Here is a 24,426-nt window from a genome sequence, read left to right on the forward strand (position 1 = left end):
TAGTGGAAACCCGGATGTCTATTAATGGGTGAAGGGATGCACGGTATGTGGTATATCCACGCAATGGAATATTATTCGGCCTTAAACAGGAGTGGCGTATGGTGCACACCACATGAAGGTGAACCTGGAAAACATTATGCTAAGTACAAGAGGCCAGAAACAAAGGGCCACATCGTTAGGATTCCATTTATAGGAAATGGCTAGAAGAGGCAAAATAGAGAGAGACAAAAAAATAGATGAGCATCAAGCAGGGGGAGTGGCAGGAAGAGAGAGAGGGAGAAGCAGGCTCACCAAGCAGGGAGCCTGATGCGGGGCTCGATCCCAGGACCCTGGGATCATAACCTGAGCCAAGGCAGACGCTTAATGACTGAGCCACCTAGGTGCCCTGAATCACATATTTTAAACAGACAAATTATATGGTATGTGAATTCCACCTTTTTCTTTTTTAAAGATTTTTTTAAATTATTTTTTTAGTAATCTCTACACCTGACAGGGCGCTTGAACTCACAATCCTGAGACCAAGAGTTGCACGCCCTTCTGACTGAGCCAGCTGGGTGCCCCTATGAGTTCCAGCTTAATAAAGCTATTATAAAGACATAACAAGGGGCGCCTGGGTGGCTCAGATGGTTAAGCGTCTGCCCTTGGCTCAGGGCATGATCCCAGGGTCCTGGGATCGAGTCCCGCATCGGGCTCCCTGCTCGGGGTGGTGGGGGGGAGTCTGCTTCTCCCTCTGCCCCTCCCCCCAACCCCACTCATGCTCTCTCTCTCTCTCTCTCTCTGTTGCTCTCTCTCAAATAAATAAATTTTAAAAATTTTTAAAAAGACATAATGAGGCAGAGTCCTACAGCTATTAAAACAAATGAATTAATTATTTAAAACCTTAAGAAAGGGGCGCCTGGGTGGCTCGTCTTTAAGCATCTGCCTTCGGCTCAGGTCATGATCCCAGGATTGAGCCCTGCATCAGGCTCCCTGCTCGGCGGGAAGCCTGCTTCTGCCTCTCCCGCTCCCACTGCTTGTGGTCCCTCTCTGTCAAATAAATAAATAAATAATAAAATCTTAAAAAATAAATAAAAAATAAAACCTTAAGAAAATCCTACATCTGGATGTTTTGACTAGCGACTTCTCCCAAACATTGAAGAAGGGAGCAACGCTAAATCTTACACTATTCTTCCAGACAGAAGAAATGGGGGTAACATTTCCCACCTCATTTCATGAGGCCAGCATAACCTTGACACCGAAACCTGACAAGAGAGAAAAAGGAGACTTCCAGGCCATCTCTCTATATATGAAGACAGATGCAAATCCCCAAACACCATGTTGGCATATTGGATCCAGCAACGTATTAAAATCACATACCCCATCCAAGCAGGGTTTCTTCCAGGATGCCCAGAGCAGTTAATGTTCTAAAATCAATCAATGTAATTCACTGTTCTGACAGGAAGAAAAAAAAAAGGAGAGCTATCCTATGATCAGCTCATAAATGCAGAAACGTCACCGGACAAGTTGTAACACCCAATCCTAACTTAAAAAGACAAACAAATAAATCTCTCCACAAACTAAGAAAAGAAGACTTCTTTAACCTGATTAATATCTGCAAAAACCCTAAAGCAATGGTTGTACTTAGTGTTTTCCGACTCGGTTATGAAACGGGATGCCTGGTCCAGAACTGAGAATCCTTCTATTCAGCACGAGGGAAGGTCTGACCCAGAGCCGTGAGTCCAGTAAAAGGAAATAAAAGGCGCAGAATAGGAAACAAATAAAACTCTGTTTGTAGACAAGATGATAGAAACTACGCAGAAAATCTAAAGACCGTTGACCTATTAAGCGTTACTCGGAGATGCCATGGCCCCTGGAAAGAGGAGCCACAGGAAGAACTCTCGGCAACAAACAGAAAACAAATTTCCAAAACTATTATCATTTCAAAGAGCAGCCGAAGGCAAAATCAGAGAGGGAGACAAACCGTGAGAGACAATTAACCATAGGAAACAAACTGAGGGTTGCTGGAGGGAAGGCAGGTGGGGGGATGGGGTAACTGGGTGATGGGCAGTAAGGAGGGCACTTGATGGAATGAACACTGGGTGTTATATAAGACTCAGGAATCACTGACCTCTACCTCTGAAACTAATAATACACTATATGTTCATTGAATTTAAATTTTAAAAATTAATAATTAATTAATTGATTAATTAATTAAATAGCAGCGCCGCTCAGAAGAACCCCAAATCCGGAAACTGTCCAAACGCCCAACAGCAGTGAAATAGTGAAATGAATAAATGCGCAATCCGCAACCACATGCGGCAAAATGGCCAAATCTCATCACGCTCCACGAGAAAGACGCAAATGAACCTACACCGTGTGATTCCATTCACGTAAAGTACAAAACCAGGAAAAGCTAGTTGGCTAGGTGAGAAATTGGGATTAGGAGTCACCCCCCCATCTCCCGGGGGCAACTGTGGGGGCAGGGGTGGTCTCTGGAGGGTGGGTCGTGCACTGTTCCTTGCCTGGGACCCAGGAGTGAGCTGTCTGCAAATTCACCGAGCTGCAAATTTAGGATATGTGCTTGGGCTATGGTAAATTCTATCTGGACAAAAAGTTACAACAAACAATGAGGCAGACATCAGAGGAGGGATGGATCTGTTGATGTTACAGTGACCAAAGCTACTAAGGGCTGCAGAGACCCAGAATATTAGCGGCGTGCATATTCATCCCCTTTCTTGCCACCAGAAGCAGAAGGAGCTGGAGACAGGAAGGGAGACCTTTGCACTGGAAAGAGTGAAAGCCACCGGTGTGGAAGGAATTGTTGGAAAGGGTCCAGGAAGGCAGAGGGAAAAGCAGGGAGGCTGCCCCAGCTCCCTGCCTGCAGTCACGGGTTGCTGTTTATTTGAACGGGTCCCCACGGAAGTGTGGCCAGGGGCCCCTGGAACCCATGCAGGTTGGACTGACAGAGAACTGTACCTTTAAACTGAGAAGACAGAAAAAAAGTGCAGAATACCACGCATTATTATATTTCTCCAAGAGTTCGAATGTGTGCATTTGTAAAATATTTACATCCAGGGAATGGGATTGGAGGGGATGGGGAGGTGGGGGGCAGGGGACAAGGGAGACTTTTCTTTGAACTTCAGAGCTATGTTGTTTTTGAGGAGGGGGGTAATTTTAAGAAGCACAGCTTGCTTTTATGATAATAATTTTTTTTTTTTTTAATAAAAGGAGGGCAGTGTGCTAAGAAGACTGGAGAAGGGGACCCTGTGGGGCGGTGGGGACCTTCAGGAGGAAGCAAACAGTCCATTCCAGGTAGGAAGGGAGGCACTCCATCATCAAGAGGCGCCCTGGAGACCAAGTGAGTCAGCCCTGGGGGCTGGGGGAGATTCTGGGCAAAGGACTCAGCACCAGCCTGAAGGGCTCAGAGCCCCACCCCTGGTGGGGACAGAGCAGTTCACCAGTCACTCCCCTCTCCCTCACCCCTCCCTCACCTCTACCTTCTTCCACCAAAGCAACCCCCTGCATTCACCCTCCTGCAAACTACCCCTCCTGTAAACCCTCCCTCCTGAGTTCATGCCCCCCGCAAGCCCCCCCACGTGCAACCTACCCCACCCCACAAGCAGAGAAGGGGCCATTGTCCAGGTAGCAGAGCATAACCCTCACAGACCCCTCCTGATGGGGCTCCCGGGTCCCAAGCGGGGAGGAGGCAAGAGGAGAGGATGTACGTTTTGGGGAGCAAACAGGCATGGGGGTGGATAGAAGGCACTACCTTGTCCTCCTGGAAATTAAGCCCAAGTCCTATTGCGGGGGCAGGGTGGCGGGGCAGTCATTCCTCGCTTTCCTCAGGAAGCAGCCCCCTGTGTCCCGTCGTGCCCCGCCCCCCCCAATACATACATTCCCTGAGAAAGTGTTAAGACCAGTGCCAGACCCTCCCTGGACACTCTGAGGACCACAGTCCCCTAGTAAGTGCGCCACTCCTGTACACCACTGACCTTCAGCGAGCACGGAGCCAGCACAGCCCGCCTAGCCCGCCTCTGTCCCCGCCTGCGTGACAGGCAGTGACGCTCATGGGTACAGTCACTGTCCGGTCCTTCTGTGGGTGCCACAGCTCCGGTGCATTCCCCACCCCGCCTCCAAGTCACCTGCCGCCCCCACCCTCCCAGGGGCACATGTGGTCTTGTCTACACATTTTTAAAAAAAGATTTTATTTAGTTATTTGAGAGAGAGAGAGCGCGCGCATGAATGGGGGGCAGAGGCAGAGGGAGAAGCAGACTTCCCACTGAGCAGGGAGCCTGATGCAGGGCTCAATCCCAGAACCCTGAGCTCACGACCTGAGCTGAAGGCAGCTGCTTAACAGACTGAGCCGCCCAGGCTCCCCCAGGAAGGCTATTTCTTAAGTGTTCCCTGGTAGGGACTATATTTCCGACACAGAGCTGCAAGTGCCCCAAGGCAAGGCGGCAGGAGCGGATCTGATTCATAGGGAAGGGCCCCTGGCCAGCGCCAAACCAAACGCAAATGCTTCCAATCATCGGACCCTGGGGCCAACTCAGAGCTCAGCCCAGCCAAGCCCTGGTCAGAGGGAAGCCTCAGTGAGCAAGGAGAAAAAGCCAAGGGGAGAAAACACTGGAAAGAATGGAAAGAGTCAGTATCAAGTTTAAAAACAAAAAGGAGGCCAACACCCCTCAAAGGGGCTTTCCCATGGTGGGGGGGTGGCGGGACGAGAAGCTACCCAGCTCCTGCACAGGGTAGAATTCCAGACGGACAGTGTCAGCCCTGGCAGCTTCCTTAATAGATTTTATTAGCCTTTCCCTGAAACCATCGTGGAACAGACCTGTCACACTGCAAATCACCCAAATGTATTTACAGAAAGAGCTGAGTTCTGCGTGCTCCCTTTGCAAGGGCTGAGTTTGTCCTTGTTTCCTGCCACCCCAGCCAACACCCGTAGAGGGTCTGTTACCAGCCCACCGTGCAGCCCACAGATCCTGAAGAATGTGGATGGATTCTTCAGGAGAACCGCCAGGAGGAGAGTGACTTCGGGCAGAGGAATGACACACAGGTTCTGGTTGCAAAACTCAGTCGTTCCCCAGGGCATAGGATTTAAGATAGGAAGGTGATATGATGTGAGAGATGGGTGCAGGGAAGGAGGCAGGAATCCGACAGAGAAGTGTCAAGACACAGATTGCACACTCGATCCTGAAGACGGTGGAGAACCACGGAAGGCTTTGAAACCGAACATCACTTTGCCCCCGTCCTGAGGAAGGTCTGGAAAGGACAAGAGCTGGTGAGGGTCTGGAGGAAGCAGTGGTGGACGGATGGTGCAGGGAGCGAGTCATCAACATACGGGAAGCAAGTAAGATAACTGACTGCCCTTGGACTTCATCGGCAACAACTGGCCACCAGAAAGATCAAAACAATAGAAACATTATCAATCTGATCCCTGAAAACAATATCTCATTTTACTGGGCATTTCCACAATTTATTCATGACAGATGATCTTTTCAAGTGCCCTCAGCAGTGCCTGGCACAGAGTGGGTGCCCCATAAGTATCCCCTGAAGGAAAGTGTCACCGTTTGTATTTTTCATTGGCGACTCCCCATTCATATTCTTTGCCCATTCTTCCACTAAAATAGTTGACTTTTCCTTATTCTTTCGCAAGAACGCTTTACATCTCATGAATATTAACCATACGTTTACTGTATATGTTGAATTTTTTTCAGCTTTTTATTTATTTTTAAGCTTTGTTAAGGTGAGATTTTTCTATGCAGAAACTGTAAGCTTTTTTAAAAGATTTTATTTATTTATTTGTCAGAGAAAGAGAGCACACGCAGGGGAAGCAGCAGAGGGAGAGGAAGAAGCAGGCTCCCTGCTGAGCAAGGAGCCCGAAGTGGGACTCGATCCCAGGACCCTGGGATCATGACCTGAGCCGAAGGCAGACTGAGTTACCCAGGCTCTCAAAAATGTAAGCTTTAAGCTTAAAATATTTACAAAAGTATTTTACAATATGGCAGGGTTTTTCAGCTCGACACCACTGACATTTGAGGAAGGGTCATTTTTTGTGTTGGGGGCTTTCCTGTACCTTGCAGGATGTTTAGCCACATCCCTGGCCCTGCATCCACTCAATGCTGGTAGCATCCCACCACACCCCACGTTGAGACAAACCAAAATGCGTCTGAACATTGCCAAAACTCCCCTGGGGGCTAAATCTTCCCTGGTTGAGAACCACTGCCTTATGGTTTCTGACTTCAACACTTAGAAAATCTATTTCTTCCTCACAGTTTTTTTCAGTGACCTACTGTATTTTTGTCTTGCCCTCCATGGTTTCGTTTTTCACATTTAAGTCTTCCATCCATGCGGAATATACTTTGGCATACAGTGTAAGGTGAGAAGCAATATATAATGATCCCATTGAACTTACCCTGAGAAAAGGCAGTGCCACCACATGAGCAGCTCCTGATCTGTGGGACATTTAATAATCCTAACCTCCAAAGTTACATGACATCCCACGCAGCGGAAAGTTGCACCTGTCACCCAATAGTTGGCAAAGAGTTGGTCAAGCTGAGGTCAAGACACTTTGAGTCCTCTCTTCCCACAGCTTCAGGATTCTCAGCTACAACAAAACCAGATGGCGCTCAATAAATGTTGGGTGAGTGGGGCAAGTGTTCCAGGAATGCGTTGGCTGATGGCTGTTTTACCCTTCCCATAATTTATCCCAGCTTCCAGGAAACCACTTGCTTCTGGAATCTTCTGGAAAATTATAAGGAATCTTCCATTTTAGTAGAAAAAACACCAGAGTGGGTGCTTGGCTTTATGTCTCACTTCTGGGTGCTTTCCAGTCATTAAAAAAAAAAAAGTCCTAATTATCCATTGCTTTTAAATTCCCGTTAAATTTCTATAGAATTTAATGAATATAGTGGGCTCCCTCTGGTGGTCACAAGAAAATCTCCAAATTTCAGTGGTCAGCACATAGTTAAACCCCAAGACCTTTACTTAAGGGACACGGTATATTTCATAATTAGCAGACTCAGAGTAGCCGGATGATGCTCTCAGAGAAGACCTCTAATTAGCCTCTCCCATCCATCAGTGGGTCTGCTAATTGGTTCATGAAGCCACTCGCTGTCTAAAACCACGCTTACCATCTTCCCTTCCAAATCCCTCTTCAGGGATTTCCTGTCTCTATTCAGGGCATCACACCAACCCCCCCCACCCCCCCCCGCAAGGCTCATAGCCTCAGGCACCTCTGTCCCCTCCTGTGCCCATCCATCCTGTTTGTGAGTTCCGTGCACCACGTGGCCCACGCCTCCTGCAGCTGCTCCCGGCCATTCAAGTTCTCACGACCTCTCCTCCACAGAAGTCATCCAGCAGACGCGCATCGTTCCTCCTCCGCGTGCCCAGCACCATTCTAGGCTCAGGGGACCCGGCAGGGAACAAGACAAAGACCATTCCCCACCCTGAGCACCCTCTCTGGGGGGCTTCTCTGCTGGAACCATATCTGCCTTCTGGTTCTTACTCCATGCTGTTTCTGGGGTTAAACGTTTCCTCTTAACGCGGAACTCTACTGACATTCCCTGAGCTGTGTCCTCCCTTGGCATAACACCCACATCCCTCTCTAACCAGGACCACCCTCACCTCCCACGGCCACCTTCCAACCAAACAGAGAGCCCCATTGCCTCTGCTCAGAAGGGTAGGATCGTGGAATGTGTCCCCTTTCCCAGCTGGCTGAGATGCCAAACAGTCTTTCAAAACTCCTGCCCGGCTATCATCTTCCCCCTGCCCAGATCCTCCTGATCTGAGATGCTCTCTCCCTTCTTTTTTTTTTTTGTTCCTACAAGACTTTTTTTCTCTCCAGGCTCTTTCCATTCTTAGGACAGTCAGGTTCTTGATTCTGCCCCATGACCGCCCAATGACAGGCTCCGTTGGCCGTGCCTCTCCCAATCTTTGTCAATACTGTCCACAGGAAAAGCACAAAACAGGAGTAGGGAGAGGTGAAGGAAAGAAGGAACAAATATCTAGGCGTAATGGAGTGGGCACCAGAGACCATCCTCCAGAGTGTTCCAGCCAACAAACAAGATCAGGCACACAAATTAACTCCTTCAACTCTGGGCAGTCCGACGTAGCGGGAGAACTGCCATCAAGCTGCTGTTTTATATCATAACTTCCAGCCAACTAGGATTTAACAAGTTAAAAAAAAAGGGCTATTTTTAAAATTCTCTGAATAAGCGACTGCCTTCGGCTCTGGCCATGATCTCAGGGTCCTGGGATCGAGCCCCACATTGGGCTCCCTGCTCGGCAGGAAGCCTGCTTCTCCCTCTCCCACTCCCCCTGCTTGTGTTCCCTCTCTCGCTGTCTCTCTCTCTGTCAAATAAATAAAATCTTTTAAAAAAATGAATAAATAATTCAAAAGGGGGAATAATAATTCCTTCACTAAGCTCTTTCCTATGCCAACAACTGAACAGGCGGACCCCACGTAACTTGTACCTCTGTTCCACTCTGTAACATTTGCTGTAAACTATCCATGAAATGTATCAGGTTCGACATCACGCTCTCCTGCTCTCCTCCGTAGGGTTTCACTCCTCTGCTCAAACTGCCAAACGCGCTTAGACAGAGCCGTGCATTTCTAATTCAGATTAATCTGTTCATTGGTGCACATTGTTTAGAAACAACATGCAGCATCTCTGGTATATTTTGCAAGGATATAGAAGGGCCCAGAAAAAGAAAAGTATCGCTACGTTTCTGAAAAGTTCCTAACAAACTTCCAGGGCAGGTGGAGCCCGGGGTGGAAACCAGTGTGAACTGTGTGAAGAGGGCAGAGCCCCAGGCTTTGCACTCATCCTTCTGGATGCCCTTTAGTGGCTGACCGGAGCTCACCGGTTACACGTTTCCTGTTCCCTTCCTGTCTCTCCCTCCCGGGCTCTGTCGCTGGCTTTTTCTCACCCACGTCTCCGAAGAACATGCCAATTCGGTCTGCCAAGCCTTTGTTCTTTCCCTCCAGAATATTCCCAGACAACCGCTAACTTCGAATCTCCTCTCCCCATCTCTCTGGCGGCCCTGCCAGACATCAGCGAAAATCAAGAAGGTAACAGGCTGCGCGGGTGGGTCTGGATCAGCCTGGGGATGGTGGATCTGAATTAATGGTAACCACAACTCACTCACTCTCAGGAAGCAACAGAGGTCCTGTTCAAAACAACTTACATGCATTAACTTATTCAATCCCTGGGACAATCCTATGATGTCGCTACTACTGGAAACCCCATTTCACAGGTAAAAAACTGAGGCAGCAGAAGGATAAGTGGGTGAGTGTCCAAGGTCACGGAGCTGGTGAGTGACAGGATTTGAACCAGGCAGTCTGGGTCCAGAATCCAAGCACTTGGTCACTGGGCCAGGCTGACTGTTGGACAAGTTCAGCAGAGGGAAAAGACTGCCCTTCTGTGCCCGGAGTGGAGACCAGCCTCTGGTCAAACCCAGACTCTGTCTATAGTTCCCCACCTGAGGGCCCCCTGGACAGGGCTGGCAGGCCAGCCCCGGAGTGGTAAGCTCTTATTTATGACTGCCCAGCTAAATCCATTTTGTCTTCTTCTGGGAACAGCATCCTGGGAATATTCCTTGTGGTAACTACCCTGCCCATTCTCAGCCCACATGCCTCTGGCAGGGTCAACCCACCCCATGAGGCATTCCCCCAGGTCCAAGAACAGGCACGGGACCCAGACCTGGCCAATCGATGCAGCCCATCCTCCAGGCACAGCAGTGGATTTAGTGATAGGCATTAGGAGAGTTAGCTAATGGCAAGCACTTTAACACCAGAGTGGCTCATCCCAGGACGTGCTGGACTGGACCACACGGCAGAGTCGAGTCAAACCCAGGGCTCCCCGGCTCCAAGGCGCTGGGGCCCAGCCCTGACCGCTCCCTTAGGATGCCCCCGGGTCATGACTGCTCTTAGCGCAGCAGGGACGGGCTGTGCTTGCGCCTTCCTCTGCCACAGGACAGCCTAGGGGGACACCCCTACCAGAGCCCTTCCTGCAGTATTCTAAAATTGCCGCTCTGAGGGCAGCCTCCCCCAGCAGACTGCGGGGCTCCTGTCCATCCTGCCCGACACCCCCAGCCCTGGCGGCAGTCTGAAACATACGTAAACTACCTCAAAAACCCGGCCGCCTGATACCAAAGCCACTAGCCACGTGTGGCAGTTGAAATTCAAATTAAGTAAAAATTTGAAAATTCAGTTCCTCGCTGGTACTGGCCATGTGTCAAGGGCTCAGCAGCCACACGCGGCCATGAGCGGCTACCGTATTCACAGGGTATCGCCCATGTCCACATCACAGAAAGTTCTGCTCTAGGACAGGTAGAGCCTCCAGAAAGGTGAGCAGAACTGGGGAGAACGGGAAGGGGAATTATTCTTCACAGGTAATCTTTAACAGTACTTGAGTTGTTTTTTTTTTTTTTTAATCACATCATACGCCATTTTCTATGCAAAAAATGACCACTTTTAAACTTTACGTAGCATTTGTAAACGTTCAGCTCATTTTTAGACCTGTAAATACATAGGTCACACGAGAAAAGGGTGTTGGAATACCCCAGGGTGAGTCGTGGGTGTCTAAAGCCTGGAGCCGTCTGCTTTAGGAGCACAGAAGGGCCTCTTTGGGCAGGTGAATGAGAAAGGGCAGCATGCGGGAGGGGGGCTCCCGATCCTGATCCTCCCCCTCCGCAACCTCAGGGTCCTCTGGGTGATTCGCATCCCAGCCCACTTTCAGTTCCTAGGGCTGCCACACCAAATTGCCACAAACGAGGTGGCTTAAAATGACAGGACACGGATTCTCTCGCAGTTCTGGCGGCCAGAAGTCCAAAATCAAGGTGCCACCAGGGCTGGTTCCTTCTGAATCCCCTCCGCACGCCCTCTCCAGCTTCTGGTGGCTGTGGGTGAGTCTTGGCCCTCCTACATCATTCTCAGTCCTCCCAAGGCCTCCACTGTGTGTCTCTGTGTCTCAAATCTCTCCCTTCTGTCTGATAAGGACACTCATCATTGGACTTAGGGCCCACCCTGAATCCTGGATGACCTCATCCAACCCTCTACACCGTTTTAAGATGAGAGGTGCAAGGCGCAGGCCCCTCCCTTGTCTGAGGTCACAGGGCCAGCTCAGGGCACAGCCCTGCCAGGCCTCCTGCCCCTGGCGCTGGCAGGAGGCCTGCCCCCTTCTTGGCTACACGGCTCCCACTGAGGGCCCGCTTCACAATGGGCAACACAGAAGAGTCTCTCCCTTCTCTGGCCTCGCTTATCTGTTTTATCAGCCCTCCTAGGATCTGACAAAAGATCTCACAGTCTCCAGGCCGTGAGAAGGAACTGGGTGGGCAGGGGGGGCGTCTGCAAGTATCTCAAATCAGATGGGGCCCCAAACTACAGAGGGCAGTTTGCAGGTCCAGACTCCAAAAGTCTGCAGGGCAGATCAGAGCATGGGAGCAAGGGAGTCAGTTTGGCTTCGAGTCCTAGGAAAAAAGACCTCTGTCCTTTTTATGACAGGGAGAATGTCCAGCCTACAGGATTTTGCATCGATGAAGGTCTCTGGTCCAAAGGGCTCAAGTGAGTCCTCCAGCTCGAGGTAACAGAGGGAGAAAGCAGGTGTGGACATGGGTGTGCATCAGGGCCTGGCCACACTGGCCACATGACCATGCTGAGGACACCTCCCAGGACAGCTTGAAGGCAGCCATGAGTCCCTCTGACAAGAGAAGCACAGTGCCAACACCCAGCAGGGCCCCCCCTCCAGTGGGACTGGGGGTTCTGACCAGCCTTTGAGCCCCCAGAGTCTTCCCTGGGACCCTCTTGGAGCCTCTGTTGGTGGTTCAGGAACCCCCAAGGGAAGGCAGGTCACAGGACTGTCTCTGGGTCATGGGCTTTGACCTATACTCAAAGACAAATCTCAAGCCTACGGAGCCCACTCCCATATTGTTATCCATTTTCAGTAAAGACCTTGAGAGTTAATAAGCGGCAGACCAAGATCTGGCCCTGGCTCGGATTTATTCAGGGCAGCCCCTCACTGCCTTCTCCTTCTCTCCCCATCATCTGTATCTAGGACTTTCAAACTTCCGGTCAGCAACGCATAGCAGGAAACGCATTTCAACCACCATCCAGGTCATACACTCCAAATATAAATAGCTCAAACAAAAACTTCACTCCAATGTGTCTTTATTCCAAACCACAGCTAGTTCAAAATTTCCAAACGCTGGCTGCAACCCATGGAACTGATTTCATATCCTACAAACGCTTTGTGACACCCAGTTTAAAAAATACTTCTCCACATAACTCACATGAATTGATATCCATACAGCACTAAGAAAGAGGAGGAAAAAAAAACAAAACAAAGAAACACAAGAGGAATCATCCCTGTTCTATGTATTTTGCAGATCGTCCAAAAACTCATCTGTGGATCTGCTCCCCCCCCACCGCCGCCCTTTGAATCAAACGTTTGACCTCTGCTGACTCCTGATCTGCTAATATGCTGTCGTTGCTTGTTGAGTCATTTTCCTCCTGTTAAAATGTTGCAGGTACTCTTGAAGACTAACTCAAGCTGGCCCATAAAATCCTCCCCGAGTGAATTTTCACACCACGAGGTTCACCTCTGCAGAGATCACAGGGCATCTCCCAATACATGGAGATGTTCATTTTCCAGGAGCTTCGTGTCTTGGCCGGCTGAAGTGGACTGAGAAAAGCCTGACACTTGGGCTAGTGGATGGAGTGATGGCAAGGACAAGGGCCCCAGGGCTCAGCTCTGTGTTCTCCACCTTGTCCCGCATGGTGGGGAGTCTAAGAAGTATTGCAATTTTCAACTCATTCACCGGTAAGGTACGACACATTGTTCGATAGAGGATAATTCTAACCCAGAAAATTCCAGAGCCAAGGCCGCAACACCTAAATTCTCACTGATGGTCTGTGCAAAGCTCCCATGAGGATCATCAGAAGGCCTGATCGGACTCAGGATTCAGCCACGAGGATCGGGAATCCACAGATCCTGGTCTGATTCGCAGCCATCCTGGCTGCACCACCAAAACCCAAGACAGACGTGATCATCTGAATCATTCAGACCACGTTCCCATCTTCCTTTCCTCTACCTCCACCTGAAGAAACCAAAACCGAAAAACCCTATATTCACCAGCTTCCTTATTCGTCCTGTCGTGTCTGAAATAGAGCTGGGGTCACAATGTTAATACCGTGCGGATGGTCGAGGCCTGTTTCTCGGTCTTTGAAATGGGACGGCTGTTACTTTCTTAATCTACGCCTTCATTACAAGTCATTTCTAACAGTTTCTAACAGACCACCATCCTCATGAAACCAGGTCAGGTAACCTTGCTAGAATCTTTGACTGGTAAGCTGGTCAGGGAAGACATAGGAAGAAAGACCCCGGATGGTCCACGAGCTACAACAGACAGCCTGAAACCCAGGGCCAGCCTCTTGACCACGTGCTTGGCAGTTCTGAGCACACAGGACACAGGAGGCCTGGCCTCGGGAAGTCAGGGGCCCCACAAGGATCAAACATCCACTTACCTGGTGGGCAGACACAGGCAGTCGGCGCTTCTCGGACTGTCCGGTGCTTGGCCAGTCCCTCCAACTTCTGAACCAGAAAGAAAAGAGAAGGGAAAACAAAAAAACAAAAAAAAACGAGCATGAGTTTGAGAGCGGACAGGGGCAAAAGTGGAAAAATCAGCAAACACCCATGTATCGGAAAGATTGACGGCGGGGCAGGTGGGGGTGGCATTATGGGACATATTTTTTCTTTTTTTTACAAGGGGGTTCAGTGCTACAGATAGTTTTAGTAGGAGAGGAGAAACCAAAATAAACGTGCAGCGATCACTCAGGAGTCCCTGAAAAGACGGTGGCAGGTTTCTGCTCTGTTACAGCATTTTCTTTTTTTTTTTTTAATTTTTTAAATTTTTTTAAATGATTTTATTTTATTATTTATTTGAGAAAGAGAGAGCACAAGCAGGGGGAGGGGCAGAGGGAGAGGGAGAAGCAGACTCCCCGCGGAGCAGGGAGCCCCATGTGGGGCTGGATCCCAGGAGCCTGGGATCATGACCTGAGCCGAAGGCAGACGCTTCACCGACTGAGCCACCCAGGTGTCCAGTCACAACACTTGCAAACATGAATCCAGAAAAGTCAGAGTGACCGTGTAGTCCGTGTGAAAAGTGGAGGGCTGAGCAGAGGGAGGCTGGGCCTTGGCAGCCAACCCTTGGTCCTCAGATTGGATCCGAACCCAGGACACCCCGGGCCTGCTTGCTGCAGCCCCCGCAACCCACGGGGCCTCAGACGCCAGGCCCAGACCTAATCCGCCCTGATGACATCTTCCTTCCTTCTTACCAGCAGGGATCCTTGGCCTGGAAAATTCGGCTCAGTCCATTTAACAATGGACTGTGCTACATTTGGGGGAAGGGAAAAGAATTACCCCGGAAATAGGATCAAACATCCCAGCCCTGCTATTAGGCTAATTCAAAGTACGACTGTGGCATAATCATCACCTGGTGGACCAGTCAGAGCAAGCTCGGAGGCCCGGATTGCCGCTCCTGCCTCGCACGTAGGGGGCACGCTGGGGAAAAAAAGAAATTAGTCCCCAAACCCAAATCCAGGTTGAGGAGGGTGAAAGGACAGGCCCATAATCCCCAAACAAATGAAGACTTGAGTCCTAACAAGAAAACATAAAGTCTTAACCTTTCCCGAGGAAGCAAACACATAAAAGAAAAATCTCCCTCAAAGCAAAACAAAGCAAATCCCAAATGGGATAACTTGAGTGACGAAATGGGAGACTACCACCAGAAGTTTCCAACATAAAAATGTAATCTTTCTGGGGGTGCCCTGGGGGGCCCCGTGGGTGAAGCGTCCGACTCTTGGCTCCAGCTCCGGTCATGATCTCAGGGGCGCGAGACCCAGCCCCACGTCGGGCTCCATGCTCAGCACAGGGTCTGCGTGAGGTTCCCGCCCCCCCCCCCCCCGCTCCTCCCACCTCCCACTGTGCTCGCTCCCTCGCTCTCCTCTCTCTAAAAATAAATAAATAAATCGTTTAAAAAATGTCATCTTTGTCCATAAGAATAAATAAATAAAAATTTAAAATACCTTGACAGCAAGCGAATATTGTTTTTAACTTTTTTAAAAGTCATCTCTGTGCCCAGCGTGGGGCTGGAACTCACAACCCTGAGATCAAGAGTCACACGATCTACAGACTGAGCCAGCCAGGAGGCCCCCGCCCCCCGAACTGTTATTTTTAAAGCATTGCTTTAGAGGAGGTGCGAAGGGCACCCCCAGTCTTGAGCCCCTGAGCACCAGGCCTGGAGTTTGCACAGGAGAGGGGACTCCGGCCGAGCTTGGTCGGCCTCTGGCTGGAGCAGCCCTGGACCGGGAGCTCAGACCACCTGCCAACACTTCCAACCGCACCCTCATTTTACAGATGGGCCACAGCGGCTGATGCCCACCAGAGGTGGGGTGAAGGCCTGCAGGTTTTGGGGGAACACAGGGACTTGGGTATGCACGCCGGGCAGAGGCTGCGTGGCAGGAGTACCACAGACAGGCAGGGGGCGGAGGGTGCTGCCTTTAGGTGCGCTGACTTGTCCATCTTCGCTGCACCTCCCCTGCCCTCCCCCAAGGCCTCAGCCTGCCCCAGAAGTCAGGACCTGGCTAGGCTTCTGGACGCAGCCTCCCAGCTCTCAACTGGACCCCTACCTGTCACGCACCCCTGCTCTGGAGCACCTGGCCCAGAGTGACCCTAAGAGCAGCCCAGGCAGCCCCAGGCTCCAGAGGCCCCCAGAGCTGCCCTGGGTGCCCCCCTTCCGGGGGTGGGTGAGAACAGCTCCACTAGCAGCTGCAGACAGCAACCCCCCAAGCCCTACAACCTACCCGCCCCCCAGCACCACCCCCAGCTGGGCGGGCCCTGTAGCCCACTATCCTGATCAGAGCATGGATGCTGCCGGCCGATGCAGATACAGGCTGGAGCGGGATCTCAGAACTCACTTTCTTCCCCTCCCACTGTATCTGCAGAGACTATTACAGATTTCAAAATGTACACGGCAAACGAATCCAGCCTTCGTCGTTTAAGCCCGTCAGTTTGTGCGAGATGCTCTCATCCGTTTTTATCATGGCTAGACGGTCTAGAAGCCACACTTGCTTCCTTGTTTGGAAACCAAAGCATTTAAGGCTAAAAACCAATTTGCTTTTAACAGCTCATCACATCTGGGCCGCTCTCCTTAAAGGGAGGGAGGCTTTATCAAATACTGATAGGAAGCACAATTACTTCCAAACTGCTCTTATCGTAAAATAAAAAACTAAACAGGAAACTATGGGAGGGGGGAATAACCTCATTGTTAACGCTAGTAGGTGAGGTCATAACGTAACGGGATCGAGGTTTTGTTTGGTCGCTGACTCTAACTCCGCCTATGCAGGTGTTTCTCTGGATTACACGGTGAATCTGCAGTTTTATCTGCTAGTCCCCTGCCCCCCCATCCTCCCTCTCCAGGCCCCTAACTTTCTGTGGGTTTGAAATGCCACTGCTATGAACAACTTTTGAATTAGAAACCCAATCCCAGTCTTTATTTCCATGCTTCGCTTTTTCTTCTCTAATTCTAAGAAAATATTCTTTTGTGTCCAGGTTTGTAAAAATGATTTAATGGCCTCAACTTTTTTTTTTTCTTTTTGCCTTCAATTATCTGGCAGCACCCCTCACATCTGCAAACAATATGGTCCTGGTTTTACATATGCAAAGAAGTCCTGACTCCAAAAGTAAATAAAGGAGGAGTTTTTAGAGAATAGACCCTGAGAGTTTGGGAGCGTTCCCTCCACCAGCTACGGAGGAGGAGAACTTGAAGTTTGGGGTGGGGGAGGGGCAGCGAGCGCGGAGGGGAAATCGTGGTTCTCAGAAAAGCATTACACTGTTAGATGATAAATTTACTAATGACCTGTGGGAGCACCAGTCTGGGACGCTCCGCCAGATGTTTGATCACAGCCTCGAACGGGTGCATTTTGATGAAATGTAGATTAATACACGTAGAAGGATGTCCCGATTTATTTCTGTAAAATGGGACAAATAAGGCCACAAAACCGTTCCTATCCTCTTTGACAGAAGATTCCTGCTCTCGGGAAGAAATCTCAGGAAAATAAAAATCAGCAGGAGCAAAGAATAGTATGCATGAAGTTGCACCCCTCCCCCCAAACAGTGGGAGTGGTTTAGAAAAAGGATGGCCGACCACCCCCTGATGAAACTGTCATGTTTTGTGAAATGTCATTAGGAACACCATGTAGCAAGGGGGGGGGGGATATTTATGATATTATAAATCAAAGGTCTATATCTGTGTAAAAATTTAGGCATGGGATGGCAGCAACTACCGAAACATGAACCCCCCTGGGTGTTGAGATTATGGTGATTGACTTCTTTAGAAGTCCTTGCTGTGTTGTCAGACCATCTTCACAGTTAAAAAAAAAAAAAAAAGCGTGGAAGTAAAAGAAGAACCAAAATGAAGCCCTCAAGTCTCCCCACTGAGGACAATTTGTGAATGATGGACAGATGATTCTAGCACCGCAAGTACCATTTTACAGAAATAATCCTCTGGCCTCCTCCCGCCCCCCCAGGGAGGGGCCCCTGCCTGCATTGTTCATGGCCTCAGCATCCCAAAAGGACAGTGAGATCTGGCCTCTGACATTCTTTTCTTCATACCTCATCATGGAGATGAGTAGGATAACAAACACAAAGTATTATTACTGAGTTACTGATTACTTATAATGGGCCAGGCACTGTGCCAACAGCTGTTACCTCATTCAGACCTGCCAAGACCCCCCCCCACCACCACCACCACAAGGTGGGGACTATTATTATGCCCATTTACAGGTGAGAACATTGAGGCTACAAGGGGCGACATCAGCATCAGGGTGGGACTTGCATCCTGCTATATCAACCAACTCGAATCACAGAGCATGGCAACCTCCGCTTACAAGCGATCTTCATATCCCAACCAACCAACCAAACAAAAAGTTGCAATCCACCACCAGGCCAGACAGAACGAAAAGGGCAGAAATCAGATCCGGGGCTGCTGAAGATTGAGGAGTGTGAGGCGTGAAGTACAAGGACACACAAGGAGACAGTGTGAGGCTGATGGAACTGATCTGTATGGCACTGAGATGCTGGATACACAGCTCTGTGCATTTGTCAAAAACAGTAAGACTGGGGCACCTGGGTGGCTCAGTCGGTTAGGCGTCTGCCTTCAGCTCAGGTCATGATCCCAGGGTCCTGGGATCAAGTCCCTCATCGGGCTCCCTGCTCAGCGGGGAGTCTGCCTCTCCCCCTCCTGCTGCTCCCCCTGCTTGTGCTTTCTCTCTCTCTCTCAAGCTCTCTCTCTCTCAAATAAATAAATAAAATATTGGAAAAAAAACCCAGTAAGACTGGACGTCACAAAGAGTGAACTTTAACGGATACACATTTACTTTAAAAATCAACCAGGATATCGGAGAATCCCTGGATGAAACGTAGGCTGTGATGAATGAATCTAACTACGTTAAGACTCTGTGAGATAACCTTGTAGCAAGTGGTGGGGAAAAGCATGCAGCTGACCTAAGTAACTTTGCAAAACAGTGTTTTGATTGAGAACTATCAGGCTGAACACAAAAGGAGCCATACAGAGATGCTGTACTCTAGCAACGGAAGTTGTTTCTCACTTTCTCACTGGGCAACGGGCATTAAGAGGGCAATTTTGAAAGGTTGGCAATGTTGAAACTACTTTACATATACATTAGCATTGAACGAGTGAGAAAATACACTATGGGTGATGAGAGCCAGGCTTCTCGCTGTCTAAGAACTTATAAATCTACAAAGGGGGAAAGACAGAATGATCCGTGTGGTGTCAGATGAGTCAGAGACGCCACCAAAGGTCACATCTAATGTCCACAGGAAGAGACATATGGAAATAATCATAGGTATGTATACATAGGAGAGTGAATATTCAGGCATATACACGATAGCTGTGTGCAGAGAAGACCTACAACCAAGGACATCCTGGAAGCAGCAAGCACACCCAGGACCTAAATCTTCGTGTCTAAATACCATTCTCCAAGAAAAGGAACCAGGGCTCCTTGGAGAAATGGCTGATTCTAGGCCCAGGCCAGGTAGACAAGATGAACCTCAAGTGTCTTGTAGTGTTATCGGAAAAAAGGAGGTGGGGGAAGAGTATGGCAAAGAAACACAAAACCTACCTGAAAGGGCTCAGAATTGCCAAAGCTGGAACAACTTAGGCAACAAAATTAATAATGCAGTACTGGATGATAAGCCAAAGAATAGGTTAGAAACCCATGAGTTCATACTGATATAAATGATTGAATAAGTAAGTGGGAAGAGACAAATCTTCCAATAATATATGTAGATATGCCCTCTCCAGGAGGTGGAGCTAAATTCCCTTCTTCTCCAGTGAAGGCTAGACTCACTTCCTAAAAGAAGAGAAAGGAAAATAGTGACTTTATAATGTGGAAATCTGGCAGATACTACATTAACCAAGTGGTCAAGATTAATGTCACCAGCAATAGGTCATGTGACATCAAGGACCCCTGACATGAGCCATGACAATGGCATCCACCATAGTGCTATTCTTCCCCAGCCCTCAGAATCCAGTCTAATCATAAGAGCAGCCCAAACTGAGGGACAATCTACAAAATACCTGACCAGTATGTCCAAAAATTGTCAAGGTCATGAAAAACAAGGAAAGACTGAGAAACTGTCATAGACCAGAGGAGACCAAGGAGACAGGACAACGAAATGCAGCGCGGTATCCTGGGTGGGGTCCTGGGACAGGAAAGGGACTTTAGAGGAAAAACCAGGGAGATCTGAATAAAGTCTATAGTTCCCTTTTTTAAAAACGGGTAAAAAAAGAAATCACAAAGTCCCTTAAGACCCACTAAGATGCAGCTTTATTTTTTTTTAAAGATTTTATTTATTTATTTGACAGAGAGAGATACAGCGAGAGCAGGAGCACAAGCACGGGGAGTGGGAGAGGGAGAAGCAGGCTTCCCGCGGAGCGGGGAGCCCGATGTGGGGCTCAATCCCAGGACCCTGGGACCATGACCCGAGCCAAAGGCAGACGCTTAAACCCCTGAGCCACTGCCCCCAACTTTGTTATTTTCTATAACACATCTATTTTTTTTTAATTGAGGTGAAATTCACACAGCATAAAATTAAAGTGAACAAGGTTAAAGTGAACAGTTGGTGGCATGTGCAACAACCCCTTTATCTAGCTCTCTCTTTCTAGTTCCAAAACATTCTCATGACTCTGAAAGGAAATCCAGTGCCCACTAAGCAACTGCTCCCCAATCCTCCCTTCTCTGAGCCTGTGGCAGCTGCCGATCCTTCCGTCTCTACGGATTCACGTATTCTGGAACAGAATTACATAATATATGACCTTTTGTATCGGGTTTCTTTCACTCAGCAAAATGTTCTTGAGCTTCATCTATTCTGTAGCATGTATCAGCAATTCATTCCTCTTTATGGCCGAATAATATTGCTTCGGGTGTCTACACCACAATTGGTTTATCCATTCATCTGTCGATGAACATTTGGGCTGTGTCCACCTAGATGAATAGTGGGATATTATTACTAAGGAATGGGACCTGGTCTTTTTAGTTAATACTAATTGTATTAGTTTTTAATTGTTGCATAACAAATTGTCACAAAATCAGCAGCTTCAAACAACACTGTCTAGACACAGACAAGTTTGGTTCTCAGCTCATGGTTTCCTGAGGCTAAAATCAGTGCTTCAGCTGGGTGTTTCTTTCTGGACTTCTGGGTCCTCTTTCAAGCTCATGTGGTTCCCTGTGGTCTGTGAGCCCCATTCTCTTGCTGGCTGCCGGCCAGGGGCTGCTCTCATCTTCTAGAGGCCACTCACAGTTCCTTGACATGTGGCCCCCTCCACACACCCTCTCACACTTCAGATCCCTCTGACTTCAGGAGGGGCCCAGTCCCTTCTAAGGACTCACCTGCTTATGTCAGGCCCACCAAAGATAAATTTTGTAATGAACTCAGTCAACTGATTGGTAACTCAGTCCCAGGAGTAATCCTATCATAATCACAGGTTCTGCCTACACTCAAGGGGAGGAGATCACACAAACTGTGTACACCAAGGAGTGAGAATCCCAAGGGTTGTCCTAGAAATCTGCCTGCTAAAGTAACGTATCACAGCTAATTTCTTACTTTGGATGAATGTGCTATGGTTATGTACAAATGTAAGCATATTTTTCTATAAATCTAAAATTATTCCAAAAAATTTTAAAAGCCACATCATGGATTTCTACTTCTAGGCAAGATGAAGTAGTGCAACTATATTGATCCTCCTGCATAAAATAGTACCACCAAAAACAAAACAAAACAAAAAAAAAAAACAAACAACAAAATCTGCAAATAAAACATAGGAAACACAGGTTTTGAAGACACTGATACCAAGCAGGAAAGGAGAGTGATATCAGACAGAGAACAAGGGCTCCAACTTCCTGCCTGGGGAGCGTTTCCAGGCTGTGGCACAGGGAGGGAAAACAGACATGGAGCCTGGCAGCCTTCTGAAGTTGGAGAGATGGAGCCAGAATGTCCACAATAGCCAAACTATAGAAAGAGCCCAGATGTCCATCGACAGATGAATGGATAAAGAAGATGTGGTATATATACACAATGGAATACTACTCAGCCATCAAAAAAATGAAATCTTACCATTTGCAATGACGTGGATGGATCTAGAGGGTATTATGCTAAGTGAAATAAGTCAATCAGAGAAAGACAATTATCATATGATTGCACTCATATGTGGAAATTAAGAAACAAAACAGGGGATCATAGGGGAAGGGAGGGAGGGAAAATAAAATAAAACAAAATCAGAGAGGGAGACAAACCATAAGAGACTCTTAACTATAGGGAACAAACTGAGGGTTGCTGGAGGGGGGGTGGGGGAATGGGGTAACCAGGTGACGGGCATTAAGGAGGGCATGTGATGGAATGAGCACTGGGTGTTGTATGCAACTGATGGATCACTGAACTCTACCTCTAAAACTAATAATACACTCTGTGTTAATTAACTGAATTTAAATAAAATAAATGTTTTTTTAAAAAAGAGATGGACCTGGGAGTCCAGGGATGCCAGGCAGTTGGGGCTGCAGGGCAGAGGACTCGAGAGAACCAGAGACCTGGGAGGGTTCTTTGCAGATGTTCCATGGAGCACTGATCAGTACACACAGGAGGCGATGACCCGAGGCCAGGGGAAAAACCACCCAAAAGGATGCAGGGAACAGCACGTAGCTCTTACACGGGGCTGGGAAGGGTACCCATTCCCCCAGCCAGACAGGTGAACTCGCTCATTCATGATCAAAAAAAACCAGTGAGTAGAGCACCAAGAAGGGTCTTGCCTCAGAGATAGGGAGTAATCAGTCCTAGACTACCCATGGCTCTGGTTCCACCTAATGGATCCTAAAATCAGGACCCAAAGGATCCAACTATTTCCAAACAACTGTAACCCAACAAAGCTCATGAAAATTTACAGAAATACAAAAATATTCAACACCCAATGAGGTAAAATTCATAACGTTCAGTGTCTAATAAGAAATTACCAGCAGGAAAACAGACCCCATAAAGAGCAGAAAAATCAGTGAACTGAAACAGACCCACAACTGCTACCGATGTTAGAATCAGCCCCTGCAGACTGTAAAACAAGAATTGTAACTACATGGAACACGTTCAGGGAGTTCAGTAGAGGCATCAAAGATACTAAAATATCTGCACTGAAATTCTAGAGGGAAAACTACCATGTCTGAGGTGAAAGACAGGACAGAGGGGATTGATGGCAAGATTAGACACCACAGAAGAGAAGATTAGTGAACCTGAAGACAGCAATAAGAATGATCCAAAATTGGGCGCCTGGGTGGCTCAGCCGGTTAAGCGGCTGCCTTCGGCTCAGGTCATGATCCCAGGGTCCTGGGATCGAGTCCCGCATCGGGCTCCCTGCTCAGCAGGGAGCCTGCTTCTCCCTCTCCCTCTGTCTGCCTCTCTGCCTACTTGTTCTCTCTCTCTCTCTCTGTCAAATAAATAAAATCTTTAAAAAAAAAAAAGAAATGATCCAAAATGAACACAAAGAGAAAGAATGAAAAAGAAAAGAAGAAAAAAAGAGCATCAGTGAACTTCGGGTCTTCAAGTGCACAGATGAGTGGAGTCCCCAGATTGGGAGAGGGAGAGACAGAGAGAGAGAGGGAGAGAGAGAACAGAAAAAAATATTTGAAGCCATGAGGGTCAGAACATTGTTCAAAGTTTGATGAAAACCATAAACCCACAGATTCAAGAATCTCAGGGAAACTCAAGCACAATAAACATGACAAAAATCACACCAAGGCAATTGCTTCCAACCAGTGATCAAGAGAAAATGCTAAAAGCAGCCAGAGGGAAAAGGACGCATTACGTGGATACATAGAACTCTTGTTCTATTTATGCTGCTGGTGGGAATGTAAAATGATACAGTAACTTTGCACAACAGCTGGGCAGTTTCTTGAAAAGTTAATCATACACCCATCAGATGATCAACCGTCATTCCAAGGTCTGCATAACCAAGAGACACAAAGCATTTGTGTCCATACAGACACCTGTACACAAATGTTACCAGCGGCTTTATTTGTAATCACCCCAAACTGCAAACAACCCAAATGTCCATCAACGGGTGACGGGATAAACAAAGGATGGCATCTCTCTATGATGAAATAACCGTAAGGAAAAAGAAGGATGCAGGGAGTGTCTGCGTTGAGACATTTTTATATGGATAGGATGACACAAAATTACGGGACACCCCACCCCCTATAAAAAAAAAAAAGCATAATTTTGTGTTATCCTATTCATATAAAAATCCTAAGAAAAAAGAAGATGAGTCAATAGTGAGCGAAATCGGATACCTGGGTGGCAGGTGGGAAGGGGCAGGACTCAAGGGGGCAGGCCAAGCTTTTGAGGGTGATGGATATGTTCATTACCTTGACTGGGAGATGGTTTCATGTTTGTACCCATATGGTCACAATGTCTCAAACTGTAGTTTTAAAGTATTTGGAGTTCATTATGTGTCAAATATACCTTTGAAAAATGATACAAACAAAAACATTCTGGCCCTGGCTCCCACAAGCTTGCCCCCCAACCCCCAGGGTGGGAAAGAAGGTGTCCTGGGCTCAGAAGGCATCACTTCATGCCACCGGGCTTGGGGTTCCACCTCGGTGCAAGGTAAACCCCGGGGGAGTCAAGGGAAGACAGTCGGTGAGAGCAGCTAGCCCAAGCCAGGCGTTTGGCAGGAGCTCAGACACGTTTCTCTAAGGGATGTGGGGTTTCCTCAGTGACTCCCACTGGCACACTGAGTGACTTCCAAACCACATGGGCACACATTTCCTTGGGGGTCCCTGCTCAGTCCTGAAACATGTTGGCATGCTTTGAAACGTTCAGGGTG

General features: G+C 48.3%; 1 protein-coding gene across 5 annotated transcripts in view; it reads right to left on the reverse strand.

Moving 5' to 3' along the window:
- Positions 1 to 24,426, reverse strand: part of COL23A1 (collagen type XXIII alpha 1 chain) — a 301,959-nt gene that overhangs the window by 265,359 nt on the left and 12,174 nt on the right. For all 5 annotated transcript variants that reach the window (XM_027606800.2, XM_027606799.2, XM_027606798.2 and 2 more), the window contains exon 2: positions 13,505 to 13,571. In XM_027606800.2, the coding sequence (XP_027462601.1) occupies positions 13,505 to 13,571 (67 nt within the window). The remainder of the gene's footprint in view (positions 1 to 13,504; positions 13,572 to 24,426) is intronic.

Source organism: Zalophus californianus, chromosome 5, assembly GCF_009762305.2.
Source record: "Zalophus californianus isolate mZalCal1 chromosome 5, mZalCal1.pri.v2, whole genome shotgun sequence".
Lineage (NCBI taxonomy): Eukaryota > Metazoa > Chordata > Mammalia > Carnivora > Otariidae > Zalophus > Zalophus californianus.